General features: G+C 59.4%; 1 protein-coding gene across 1 annotated transcript; it reads right to left on the bottom strand.

Moving 5' to 3' along the window:
* Nucleotides 1-6,294: 6,294 nt before the first annotated feature.
* On the bottom strand, nt 6,295-10,340 carry LOC310919498 (Fc receptor-like protein 2). The gene is made up of 9 exons (XM_083878864.1): nt 10,246-10,340; nt 9,695-9,949; nt 9,455-9,594; nt 8,597-8,794; nt 8,124-8,226; nt 7,957-8,040; nt 7,548-7,569; nt 7,380-7,459; nt 6,295-7,294 (listed from the first exon to the last, which is right to left on the bottom strand). Exons 1-9 carry the CDS (start codon nt 10,274-10,276, stop codon nt 7,185-7,187), a joined length of 1,023 nt encoding a protein of 340 aa, XP_083734990.1. The 5' UTR covers nt 10,277-10,340; the 3' UTR covers nt 6,295-7,184.
* Between the last annotated feature and the right edge of the window lie 3,696 nt (nt 10,341-14,036).

Genomic DNA, 14,036 nt, shown 5'->3' with positions numbered 1-14,036 from the left:
GAGAGAAAGTGAAAGTGTTGCGGGGGCACAGCCAGACACCCCCAGCCCCCACAGCCTCCCACCTACCCTGGCAGACCCCTCACCCCTGCTTTCCCCACCCTGGGGTTCCCCCAACCCCTTCCCTACTCAGGTGCTCCCCAGGATCATCAAGGCGCAAACTGGGGGGTTGTAAAATTGAGGGAAAAAAGGAAGGAAATGGAAAGGAAGAGAGGAAAAGGCCTCGGGGAGTTGAGAGGATGCAGACCCAGAGCCTCTTGGAATCCCCTTCTGGTGCCTCCCCAAACCAGGAGCATATGAGGGGGGCAGTGCTGGACCTTGGGTCTTCCCAAAATCTGAGGCACATCCCTTGAAGCAGCTGTGACCCACAGGCCCATCCAGGCCCTGGCCATCCCTGGCACCCCCATTCCCCTGTGAACGCAAATATTGGACCCTCATTTCTTATGTTCCCTCTCCCTGGGACTCCAGTACTTACATTCTCCAGGATCTCCATGGCACCCACATTCTCCCATCACCCACATTCAAAGGAACACTGTCCCCCAAATTGCATGTCCTACAACCCCCCTTCCCCCAGGACATAGATTCTCCCATGACCTCCCATTCCCAGGGGCCTGCCCCATTCCCCCAGCACCACTATTCCCATGACCCGAAATCTTTGGATCTCAACTGCTTCTCGGACTCTCACCCCTGAGTTTGCCAGCCCATAGGGAGCCCTATTCCCAATGCACCCTGATGCAATGACCCTCAGTCTCTGGAGCCCACGTTCCCCTGGGACTCCCATCCCTGAGTCCTCCCAGCCCTGAGGACCCCCACTGCCATTGCACCCCATCCCTGCTGACCCCAGTTCCTCAGGACCCCCATTCCACTGGACATCAATCCCTGGCTCCCCAAACTGCAGAGCCCCCCACTCCTGAGACCCCTATGTCCCAGAGTGTGCCACCCAGCCTTGTCCCCAGCCTGTCCCCACCCTGCCCACAGCCTGTCCCCAGCTTGTGGCCACCCTGCCCCCACCAGGTGCCACCTACGCATGAGGATGAGACTTGACCTCGCTTCCCTCCCCTTTGAAGAACTGACACCCAGGGGACAGCTGCCCCTGAGGGCTCTGGGTGGGCTTGGCTCCATGGGTCATGCTCCTGGTATGACGAGAGCCCATCCCTGCTCTGGGGACATCCCAGAGCATTCCAGTGTGAACGGACCCTGTTTGTGGAATTGAGGACCCCTGGTGCACTGGGTGTGACCTGATGTGACATCGGGTCCCCCCCGGTGTCCCACCTATCCCTCAGATCTGTTGGTGCTGCAGGTGCCGGCATGGGCGCTGCTGAATGGGGACAGGATGACACTGCGCTGCCAGAGCTGGCAGGACAGTTCGCCCACATGGGTGTCCTTCTACCACGAGGAGAAGGAACTGCAGCTGTTTAGGGAAGGGAAAGAGATGTCCCTTTCCCCCCTGCAGCTGCACCACAGCGGTCGCTACCGCTGCAGGGGCTGGGTGGACTCTGAGATATCCTGGGGGTGGAAGGAGTCAGCTCCTATGACAGTAACAGTGCATGGTGAGCCCCCCACAGCTGCCACCCCGACACCCCCATAGCCCTTCCCCAAGGACTCGGGGTAACAAATCCCCCTCCCCTCTCCTTCCCAGAGCTCTTCACAGTCCCAGTGCTGGAGGGTCCCCCCGAGCTCACAGAGGGGTCCCCTCTCAAACTCAGCTGCCTCAGCACCCCCAGCCCCCTGCGGCCCCCAGCCCCCCTCCTACACCTCTTCTACCGGGACGGGCAGTTGGTGAGGGGCCCACAGGGGTCCCCACAGCTCCTGGTGCCCGCCGTGGGGGTCTCCCACTCAGGGAATTACAGCTGCCAGGTGCACTCCGAGGGGGAGAACGTGCAGAAGAGCAGCACCTGGCTCTGCATCACAGTGCGCAGTGAGTGCAGTGGGTGGGCTCACAGTGAGTGAGGGATGGGCACAGGGAGCCCCCACACCCTCTTCACATCCCCTGCTCTGTCTGGGGACCTCTATTACTGGCAAGACTCCCCATCCCTGCCATGGGTTCCCTATCTTTTCCCTGGTCCCCCACCGGGTCCCTCATCCCTACGGGAGTACTCCAATGTTTCCTGAAAACTTTTTTCACGTCCCCCCATCATTGCACAGCACTCCCTCCGTATCCCCCCATCCATCACTAGGTTCTTTCCTCTGTCTATGGGTGCCCCAACCCTTCTCCGATCTCCCCTCACAGTCCCCATGTCCCACCATCCCCTCCCTAGGTCCCCACACCCTCCTGGGGGTTTCCCCCCTCCCGTCTCCCGGTGTTGCTGCCCTGAACACCCCATTCTTCCTGGGAGTTCCTTTCCAGTCCCGTCCCAGCTTTGCACCCCTTGTTCCTCACTGGGGTCTCCCTGCCCCTCTCCACACCCTCCCCAAAGGGTCCTTCACTGTCTCGTAGTGTCTCCCCCACCTGCAGGGGTCCCGGTCTCAGGAGTGTCCCTGTGGGCACAGCCCCCCGGGGGACAGGTGGCACTGGGGGACTACCTGGTGCTGAGCTGCATGGTGGCTGCAGGGATAGGTCCCCTGTCCTTCACCTTGCACCGGCAAGGCTCGGCAGCATCACTGGGCACCGGCTCCCGTCTGGAACTGTGCCACACTGGGGACAATGACAGCGGCCACTATCACTGCCGGGTCAGCGACGGGGACAGTGTGGCCGAGAGTGTCCCCCTGAATGTCACTGTCCTGGGTGAGCAGGACCCTCAGGCTGGGAATGACCCCAGCCACACCACCCCCTCCCACCTCACCAGGTGCCAGCCCCATCTGTCTCCCCACAGTGCCCGTGGCCAATGCCACCATCACCCCTGGTCCCCTGTCACACAAGGTGCACACAGGTGACCCCGTGACCCTGCACTGCTCAGTGCAGGTGGGCTCAGCCCTTGTCACTTTCACCTGGCTGCATGACGGGCAGGAGGTGGCCCGGGGTGCCATCCTGGAGCTTGGGGATGTCAATGTGGGACATTCAGGCACCTACCAGTGCGTGGCCACCAACCAGCTGGGACAGGACGGGCATCGTGTGTTCCGGGCACTCAGCCCTGAGCTGGCCCTGGAGGTGACCCCTGGCTCACCCTGGGTCACAGGTGGGCTCACATGGGGTCATCAGGATGTTCAGGACCCCTGGAGTTCAGGGTGACATCGATGTGTCCCCCTGTATCCCCAGCAGTGGCTGTGAATGTTGGCAGGACCCTCCTGTTCCTGGCCGTACTCTTGGCTGTCATCGGGGGCTGTCACTGCTGGCACCACCGGGGTAGGTGACAATGGGGAGTGCGGGGGGGGGGGATGGTGGTCCCAGAGTAAAGGGAAGCCCCCAGCGTGGGGGCAGAGATGGGGCAGCACCCAGAGCCCCTGAGCTGGGGGAACCTGAGCCCACAGTGACCTCACTTGGGGGTCCTGGCAGATTGGGGGAGAATTTGGAGGGTCTTGGTTGGGCTCCATGTCCATCCCTGGATGGGCATTGAGGAACATTTGGGTGGCGCTAGGGGCTCCTGGAGGATTGGCGGAGCTCTTGGAGGGCTGTGCAAGGATGTTGGGGGATATTTCTTGCTTCATGTGTTAGTTTGGTGGGTGGCCTCCCTGCCAGGCTTGGGGTTCTGGGGGCTGAGAGGGTTGGGGACACTGCGGAGTTTTGGGGGCACTGTGGTGGTTCAGAAATTCTTGGAGATTCAGGGGTGTTTGGAATGCTCAGGGGGAATAAGGGGTCCAATGGGATTCAGGTCTCCAGAGGGGATTTGGGGGTGCTGTGGGTGGTTGGATCTGCCTCAGTCCCAGGAAGGCTCAGTGGTCCCAGGGACCCCACAGACACCCCCTTCCCTTTCCCTTGCAGCCACCACGAAGCCTCAGGACACGTAAGTGAGGAGCTTCACCTGAGACTCCCCTTTCCCCCTACCTAAACACCCCTCAGACGCCCCTTATCTCCACAGGACTTCCCTGGAGGAGGGGCCAGTGCTGGACCCCAACGTCGTGGGCACTGAGCAGGCAGGGGGTGAGTACAGGGCAGGACACGGACACATCACCCACCAGTGTCACCCCCTGCAGCCAGGGCCCCACAACTGGTGTCACTCCTAGGGACCCCATGGGTGTCCCCTGGCCCTGCCCCACCTTAGGATCCACAAGTGACCAATGCGGAGCTTTTGGAACCCCACGAGAGACAGCAGGACCCCAGTGACATCTACGAGATCATGCTGTGACACTGGGGACACTGGAGTTCCCTGCCCGAGGACATCCCCTGTATGTGTCCTACCTGCCCCCAGCCCCCGTGGGTGCCCACTGTCCCTGGGGGGTGGCCACGAGTGGGGGGTCCCATGTGGGGCTGCCCAGAGCTCCCCATTCCAGAGCTCCCAGTGCTCCTAGTACTCACCTGGCACAGCTGAACAAACAAAAATCATTTCTCCCGGTTTAATCAAAAAGCTGCGTTTTGGGTGCAATGGGAGGGACAAGGGTCCTTGCCCCCTGGCACTGGGGGAGGGAATGGGGAGCCAGGGGTCTCCCCTTGGCCATTTCGGTCCCTCCACCCTCGGGGCTCCCCACTGGGATCCCGGTCCCTCCATCCCGGCCCCTCCCACCCGGTGCCCCCCGGCCCCTCCGGCCGCGCCCCCCGACAGCCGCAGGGCCGGCACCGGCAGAGGCTCCCGAGCTCCTGCAGGATGAGACATTCCTCGGGCAGCGCCGCCTGAGCGGGGCCCGGCTCCCTCCCGCCGTCCTTGCCCGCAGCACTCGGGCTCCAGCAGCCCCGGGCTGATCCTTCGGGATGTGCCCACCGCTCCCGCAGCGCTGCCCTTTGTCGGGAACAAGCCCAGGAGTGCCAAATCGTCCCCAAGGCCTGGTCTGGTTCCTCCTGTGAGGCTGTGCCCGAGCCCTGAGGGGGTTTTGGAGGCCGATGTGTGTCACTGCTCTGTCCCAAAATCTCGGGGCAGCAGGAATGCCAAGCGGTGCCCCACCATGCCCTGGCCCCGTGGGCCTCACCTGAGCACCCTGTGCAATTCCCGGTGCTCCTGCTCCACCTGCATGGCCAGGTGCTGTTCCCGTGGCCACCTGCTCCAGCCGCTCCCGCCTCAGCCGCTGCTCCAGCTCAGCCTTCCTGGCCACATGGCACAGGCACTGAATCATCCCCAACACCAGCAAAAACCACCAGAAAACCTTTCCGGCAGCCAAAAGAGCTCCTTGTGGGCAGATCTGGGGACACCTGTCCCACAAAATGTGTCCAGGGCTGCCTTGTGTGGCCCAAATTTCTTGGCAGAGGAAATGATGCTGTGTGTTTGTGCACAGGGATGGTTTAGGAGAACAACTGAACTTTAGGAAACCCAGCACTAATTTCAACACCTTGTTAAGGCTCTGCAGCACCCAGAGCAGATCATGGGCATTGTCCGCGTCAGCTCCAATTTTGGTCTCTAAGCCACTGCTCCCAGCCCAGGCTGGCCCTGTGCTCCAGCTGCAGAGCTCTCGGAGCTGTACCTCTGCTCTCCTCCTCCTCCTTCTCTCCCTGTGGCTGCTGTGTCAGGACCAGCAGTGGCCTAGGAAGAGCAGAACTCCAAACTTGGGCTGGAGCCCCCTGAGGAGCCCTGGCAGTGGCAGCACCGAGCACCTGCTTTCCTCACCATCCCAGGGAAATTCAACACTCCCAAAGCTGCTGTGCCAGGGCTGAAAGAGGAAACGGGAGTGAAAGGGTTGGGGGTTTTCGGGAATTGTGGTGTAAAGCTATGAGAGGGTCTGTTGTGACCCCAAAACTTGGCTGGGCAGTCGGTGCTGCCTTCCCTCCATTTGGGATCAGGGAGAGCGGTCACGTGTGTTGCACAGGGTGTGTGCCTGGCCCCAGGACACTGCTACGCTGCCACTTGGCACTGTGATCGAACCTGCTGCCTTGGCCTCTTCTTCGCTGCTGGTGGTGGTGCCGGGACCGATTGGTGGCCATGAGTTTGCAAAAGGAGCGATTTCCCCTCCTCCCTCCCGGCCGAGGCCGCCATCGGCCCTGAGGGGATCGAGCTGGCACCGGGGCGCCCCCTGCTGGCTGGGAGTGCTCCCTGCAGCGCCCCCTGCTGGCCGGGAGTGCTTCCTGCAGCGCCCCCTGGTGGACGTGGTCATAACTGCACCAATGATGGAAAACCCTCCCTGAGTAAATGGGAAAGTTCTGGGTTTGTGCTGTTTGTGCTGTTGGCCTAGAAACATTTTCTAGTAAAGAGCTATTACACACTTTCCTGCATTTTTTTCCTGGAAACCCAACAATTTTTATAATTATAAAAATTTTTAGACATGAGTTTTCTTTCATTCCTGGAAGATTCCTACTTTCCTTGGCAGACATTTCTCTTTTACACCAAGACAGTTTCCAGCTCCTGGGTTCCAGTGTGGATGGGACAAACACTCCAAGAGAAGACAGGGTCAGACAAAGGGCCACCTCATTGTCCGCCTTTTAAACCCTTGGGCCACCAAGGGCCCTCCTGCCAGGTTGGACTTCTGGTCATCTGGCCACTCAGGAGCTTGGTCTGGCTCACTGTCTTGGGAGTGTCTCACACTGTCCCCAGTGTGCCATGACTGACAGACTGAGTAACATACGAGGCCATATCTCACCAAAAGAAAGGCCTGAGCCACCCCTCCCACACACTGGTGTTTCTGAATGTCTCAACACATCAAACTTTTCCTGTCTCTGACACTCCAGTCTGTACCAGGGCCTGATCCCAACTGCCCTGGAAAAGGGGAAGGGTCTGGAACACTCACAGGGCCTTTGTGACATCATCATGTGGGAAATACAGCAGAAGAGGGGTTTGAGATGGGGAGGAAGAGAAAGCAGAGCCTTCTGAAGGCCTCTTTGGCCATCAGTACAATGAAGGTCTGGGGCCCTGCCAGGTTCAATGACTTCCAGGTCAGGTTCCTCCTGATGGAGAAAAAGTGCTGGAAGAAGGGTCCCGGGTTTCTTCCTTTTTGCGGGCTTTCCCCAGAAATTGTTCCTTTTGTGACCCTTTTAGATTCCGCATCTTGTTGCTGTTGCCATTGGTTTTGTTCTCTCATTGCTGTTTCAGGAAATTGTTCTTCTCTCAGCCCTCTGGGATCTTTGCCTTTTGTGCCTCCACTGGCAAGGGGAGAGGCAGTATTTAGTGGCAGCACACACACGTGTGGGTGCCCATGGGTGGGGATTCCCAGTGCCCCCCAGTCCCCTGGAGTCATGGCACAATCTCATAGATGTCACTGGGCATCTTCAATCGACCATGTGGTCCTGGCAGCTCTGCGTAGGTCACCTGAGGTTCCTGGGGGACAGTGACGTGGGGGGGCCCTGCAGGAGACACCAGTTTGGGGGATCAAGGTGGGGGGTGACACCGGTGGAGGACTTGTCATGTTCCCCCCACCACTCTACTCACGCCGTGCCTGTTTGGTGCTCATGACATGGGTGTACAGAACCTCCCCCTCCTCTGGGGGGGGCGAGGGCTCCGGGAGGGTCCTATGGGGATAAAGGGGATGTGTGGGAAGGGATGGAGGGTTATGAGGTGGGAGTAAAAGAGGGGCCATGGCTGGAGACCTCCACTCACCTTTCCTGGTGCTTCCTGGTGGCTGCAGAGGAAAGAGGGGAGAGGTGAATGTGGGTTCTCCAGGGCCCTGACCCCTCTAAGGATTCCAGAACCTCCACAGGACCCTCAATTCTCATGAGGACCCCCAAGCATCCCTGAAGACCTCCAGAATTCATGAACCTCCTCGGTGCACCCAACCAAGTCAGCCTCAAGAACCCAAAGCCTGGCAGGGAGAGAGACCCCTTAAATGCCCCCAGGATTCTTGAAAGAACCCCCAACACCCCTGCAGAACCCTCCAGCACCTCCCCAAATCTTACAGGATCCTCAGCCAAAGTTAAAATTCTGGGGCTAAGGTTGCCACCTTATCACTTCTCAACTCTGGGGGGCTTCCTAAAGCTCCCTGGAACCCCATCCCCTAATTGTCACCCACCAAGGTGGTGCCAGCAGTGCCAGGCCACAATGAGAGCCACAAGCAGGACCAGAAACAATAAGGACCCACCGACCCCTGCAGCCACTGCAAGAAAGAGAGAGGAAAACATCAGGATCACCCATCACCCCAGGGGTCCTTCACTCCCTAATGACCCCCTGTGATCCCACCTGTGTCCCCATGTCCCTGCAGTGTCACCTCCAGGGCCAGCTCAGGGCTGAGTGCCCGGAACACGCGGTGCCCGTCCTGTCCCAGCTGGTTGGTGGCCACGCACTGGTAGGTGCCCGAATGTCCCACATCGACGTCCCCAAGCTCCAGGACTGGACCCTGGGCCACCTCCTGCCCATTGTGCAGCCAGGTGAAAGTGACAGGGGCTGAGCCCACCTGCACTGAGCAGTGCAGGGTCACGTTGTCACCTGTGTGCACCTGGTGTGACAGGGGACCTGGGGTGATGGTGGCATTGGCCACGGGCACTGCAGGGAGAGAGGTTGGTCTGAGTCTGGGGGGAGGTGCTGGCACCCAGCAAGAGGGAAAGGGACATGGGGATGAGAGTTTCCTGGAGGATGCTCTGGGTGAGGCCACCCTGAGCCCGAGGGTCCTGCTCACCCAGGACAGTGACATTCAGGGGGACACTCTCGGTCACGCTGTCCCCATCGCTGGCCCGGCATTGGTAGTGGCCGCTGTCATTGTCCCCAACCTGGTGCAGCTCCAGACGGGGGCCGGTACCCAGCACTGCCCCCGACCCCTCCCGGTGCCAGGAGAAAGACAGGGGACCTGTCTCCATGGCCACTGCACAGCTCAGCACCAGGCGGTCCCCCAGTGCCACCTGGCCCCCGGGGGGCTGTGCCCACACAGACACACGCAAGACTGGGACTCCTGTGTGATGGGGGGACACCAGGGAACAGTGAGGGACATGGGTGGGGTTTTCAAGGGGTAGGGGGACCACAGTGAGGAAGAGAAGACCCAGAGTAATGAGGGACTTAGAAAAGAACCCCAAGGAATGATAGGGGATTTAGAGAGGGGACAGGTGGAGTGGGCAGAGGGGGCACCAGAGGGAAGGTATGTTGGGACCTGGGGACTGAGGGGAGATCAGAGATGGGTGGGGTTGACCCAGGAATGGGTGAAGGGACTGAGGGATGGGGGGACACAGAGGGGGACCTGAGATGGGATTGAGGACATGGAAAAATTCTAGAGGAAAGATGAGAGTACACTGGAAGGACTGGAGGACTTGGCGAGGGACCCAGGAAAGCATGGTTAACCCCAGACAGGCATGGGGGGTCTGGGCAGGAATGGAGGGCCCCAGGCAAGGCAGGGGACCCGGGGAGGGCTGTGGGGGCTCCCCGTGCCCATCCCCACACTCACTGCGCACGGTGATCTGGAGCCGGGCGCTGCTCTTCCGCACAGCCCCCCCCTCAGAATGCACCTGGCAGCTGTAATTCCCCGAGTGGGAGACCCCCACGGCAGGCACCAGGAGCTGTGGGGACCCCTGTGAGCCTCTCACCAACTGCCCATCCCGGTAGAAGAGGTGCAGGAGGCGGGTTCGAGGCCGCAGGGGGCTGGGGGTGCTGAGGCAGCTGAGATTGAGGGGGGACCCCTCTGTGAGCTCAGAGGGACCCTCCAGCACTGGGACCGTGAAGAGCTCTGGGAAGGAGAGGGGAGGTGATGACTGTGAATCTGAGTTCACTGGGAAGTGGCTTTGGGAGTGTCAGGATATTGGAGTTCCAGCCATGGGGGTGCTCACCGTGCACTGTCACTGTCACTGGAGATGACAATGATGGCCAGAAGCGCAGTGAGCCCTCACAGTGGTAGCAGCCACTGTGGTGCAGATGCAGGGGGGACAGGGACAGCTCGGTCTCCCTGAAGGGTCCCCCCAGATCCTTTTTGTCGTGATAAAATCTCACCCTGCTGACTGACATGTCCTGCATGGCCCGGCAGCGCAGTGTCACCGTGTCCCCCTCCAGCAGTGTCCGTGCTGGCACCTGCAGCACCAGCTGGTCTGTGGGACAGGAGGATCCCATCACACTGAGGGGCTTGAGACAGGTCCAAGGTGGGTGCCCATGGCACCAGAACATCTGGGTGGAGTCTCCATTGTGCAGGAAGATCTCAGGAACACCAGGAGCAACTCAGTGCCACAGGTGTTGCCACAGGGTTCCCATCACACTGGGAGCACTGGGCTGTCCCTGAGTGCAGAGGACAGGCTCTTGCCACATGAGGGGTGTGAGACCACCCACAGAGTGGAACCCACCCTGACCTACCACGGGGTGACCGTGAGCATTGAAGATCCCCCCTCACCCTTTAAGACTCTCAGAGCACGGCTGAGCATTCTGCCGGGTCTCTGACACGTGTAGGTGCCACTCTTGGTGACAGTGAAGTGGTCGTGTCTGTTCTTCCCCCATCGCTGCCCATCCTTGTACCAAGTGGTGGCACCAGAGGTCCCTGAGCCCTGGCAGGTCAGTGTCACCTGGTCCCACAGCACCGCCGGCCTCCAGGGGGGCTCCACCAGGAGCTGGGTGGTCTGGGCACCTGCGGGTGGCAGGGGACACCAGCCTGCCAGGGCCAGCACAGGGCTGGGGGCAGCCGAGTGGGGACATGGAATCCCCTAAGGACTCACCAACGAGGCTGAGGGTCTGGGCTGGAAGGGAGAAAGGACAGGGCTGAGTGGGGGTGGCCCTGCAGGGACAGCAGCACCTCAGGGATAAGGTGTGGTGTCTGTCCCCAAACTCTCCTCAAGGGGAATATTGATGTAGCCCAGAGGTCTTGAGGACAGGAACACCTCAATCACCCTGGATTGAGGCAGGTAATGGGGACACTGTGGAAACGCCATATTTGCACAGGTCAGCTCCACCCAGTCCTACTGAACCTGTACCCACAGCCACATCCCTGTGACCCTGCACCTGTGATCCCATTCCAATGACATGTATCCCCATAGCCCATCGGCATGGTATGTGGCCCTTGTCCCTGTCCCTGCATCCCTGTTCTCCTGTCCCTGTCCCCAGGGCTGCCCCAGCCCCAAGGATCCTTTTGCCACATCATTGTCTCGACATATCTATTCCCTTCTTCCAGTCCCCACATCCCATTTCCCCTGTTCCTGTTCCCCTGTTCCTGTCCCCACAGCCACTCCATGACTCTGGTCACGCTGGGCTCCATGCCCATGCACTGGCTCTGCTGGCCTTGGGGACCTCAGGGGACCCTGCAGCCCCCCTATGCCCCCTCCCCCACCAGTCTCTGCCTCACCAGGGCCCATCCCCAGGGTGTCAGGCCCGTGCCCGGGGCACTCACCCCACAGGAGCAGTGCCACCTTCCCGGCCATCCCCGTGTCCCCAGCCATGTGGACTGGCTGTCACTCGCTGCTGTGGCCACCGGTCCCCTGGGTGGCGGCTCTTCGGATGAAGAGGAAGGAAGCGAGGTCACATCTCGTCCCCATGTGTAGGTTGCACTTGGTGGGGGCAGGGTGGTGGATGAGTGGAGACACAGTAGGGGACAGGCTGGGGACATTATGGGATAGTCTGGGGGCTCAATGGGGGATTGTGTTCCCTGGAGTGGGGGGTCTCAGGAGTTGTGGGAAACCAAGGATGGGTGTCCAGGAGAATGGGAGTCCAGGGGAATTGGTGTGTCCATGCCTGGGGCATTCAGGGATGGACATCCTTCAGGAACATGTTACCCAGGGGGATTTAGGGTTATTGTATGTGAGTCCCAGGGTTAGGGATGCAGGGCAAACAAAGGAGAACCTCGGGAAGGGTGATTTAGGGGAAAGAAGCATCCCATGGGAGGGGATGAAGGCAATGGTGGTCCTGGGCAATGGGAGTCCTGGGTTGGGGGTCCCAGGGATGAGAGACCAAGACAATGGAGGGGGGGGTCCCATGGTTGGGTTCTCAGGGGAATGGGGGTCCCAGGGAAGGGCAGTGGCTGGGTGAACACAGGGGTCACAGCACCTTCCATGAGTGCCTAGATTTTGGGGTGACTCAAAGCCCAGCACAGCCCCCACAGTGTGCTCATGGCCAGGGGGGCACCCCAGGGTTGAGGCTCTGGGTCTGTGCCCCACACACCCCTGGGCTTTTTCCCATTCCCCCCATTTCCTGGCTCAGCCATTACAGGGAACACCTGAGCAGGTAACGGTGGGGGGATCCCAGGAAAAGGAAAAGGGGGGTGGGGTGTGCAGGCAGTGTTTGGGGGCTGTGGGGGATGGAAGATTTTCACTTTCTCTTTCCTGCAGCAGAAGGAAAAGGTCGTTTATGCTGAGCTGAGGACGTGGGTTCTGTCCTGGGCTGGGGCGGGGGGAAACCAGATGGGTCCTGCCCTGAGGGAAAAGGGGTCCTCTGGTGTGGTGACACCTGGATCTTGTCCCAGGGTCATGTCCAAAGTTGATCCTCATTCTAGGAGTGCCACGTCCTTGGGGATTCTCGTCCGAGAGGTGGCAAATCCTGGGGACGTCTGTCCTGGTGGGACTCTGACAATTTTTACTGTCCCCAATGGGGCCCTGTGATATTTGGGGTGCCCAAACTTAAGAGACATGTTTTACAGCATTGCCCTGATGATGGTAACTGCTGGCTAAATTTGATGTAATTTCCTGATGCCAACCTGGTTGAGACAAAACTATACATCCAAGATGTAAATGTAAAAATCTTTTCCAACACCATTTTTTTTCCCAATTAAAAGGAAATTCAGCAAAAATCAAACTGACAGTGTAGAAAACAATCTGGTTGATAGAATCATTTTAATCACTGCTCTCCCAACAAGTCACTCACAATAACAACACAAACAAATCACAGAGGAAATGAGACCTTTTGGTTCCCTTTAGGAACCCATTGGTGCATCCAACAGCAGCCTTTGCCTGTGGATAACAGAGTGTGGAATCTCCCTGAGTGTCCAACAGGTCCATGGGATTGTTCCCTGCCTGCTGGGCAGTAACCCAGCCCATAGGGAAGGCTTTGATTGGGCCATATTCAGGAACTCTTCCAATTTTTCTCCTTCCCACTTATATACTTGACCTACTCCCCAAGGGTTCTGCTCCCAAAAGGGAGAGAACAAACTCTGTCCATCCTTGGAACAGTGCATAGGAATCTGTGGAAATGCCTGTGTGTCTCTCAGGGTCTGCTTCCCTGGGAAATGCACTCCACCCTGCCCTGAATTCCCCTGCCTGGCCACTCCCTGCTCCTGCTGGGACACCCCTGTTCCCCAGATCCACTTGTGGAGTCCCTGCTCAATATTTCCTCACTTTTCCCTCTCTTCTGGTGTCCACATCCTGAACCAAAACCTTCTTTCTGGGAGGTTCCAAAGGGCTGCACGTTTTGTTCAAGAGGGAGTGTCCCATCAGGTTGTTGAGCAAGTGGGTGCGGGATTCACAGAATCTTCTTCTGGGGCTCTCTCAGCCCAGTCGTGACAGGGACAAAATGATCAATTGCTGCATTTCCGGACTGGTTCCCTTACAGCTGCCCCTGCAGGGGCTGTTTCCAGCCAGCCCTGCTCTGAAAACCATCAAAGGCCCTCACAGAGCCACTGCTTGGGCTCCCATTGGCTTTTGTGCTTCTTGCACAGGCCTCAGCAAACCACACCCAGGCCGTTTTTCCACCACAGAATTCTCACCTTTGCAGCAGCTCTGAAGCTGCCAGAATCAAAGCCAAAGGGGGTGGGGGGACCCTCAGGTCCTGGCTGCCAGCTGGGGCTGGCCAGAGCAGGGCTGGCCAATGCCCATCCCTGTGCACTGGCCCTGGGCCATGGCTGGGCCCCACACTTGGATGGGCACTGGCTTCAAGGAGAAGGAGTTGGGGAGCTCCTTCCTGCCTGGAGCTCCATTCCCAAGCTGCTCTTGCTGGCTCAGATCCTGCAGGGGACCAGCAAGAATGGAGAAGTCTGGAACTCTCCCAGAGCTGCCATCCCCCAGGACAGGACCCTTTTGGCCAGCATGTGTCCCCCCCCGGAACAGGAGCCCCCCTGTGAGAGTCTTCAATTGTGATGGGGGTTTGGGTGTCCCCATCCTGCCACCTGCTGGGATCCCAAGGGCTCTGGGAGGGCTCTGCTCCATTGGTCACCTCCTGGTGTGACCACAGCCTGTCCCCTGCGCACAGGGACATCCCAGAGCATTG

Source organism: Zosterops lateralis (assembly GCF_965231275.1).
Source record: "Zosterops lateralis genome assembly, chromosome: 27".
NCBI lineage: Eukaryota > Metazoa > Chordata > Aves > Passeriformes > Zosteropidae > Zosterops > Zosterops lateralis.
This window is presented reverse-complemented; position numbering and strand designations above follow the sequence as displayed.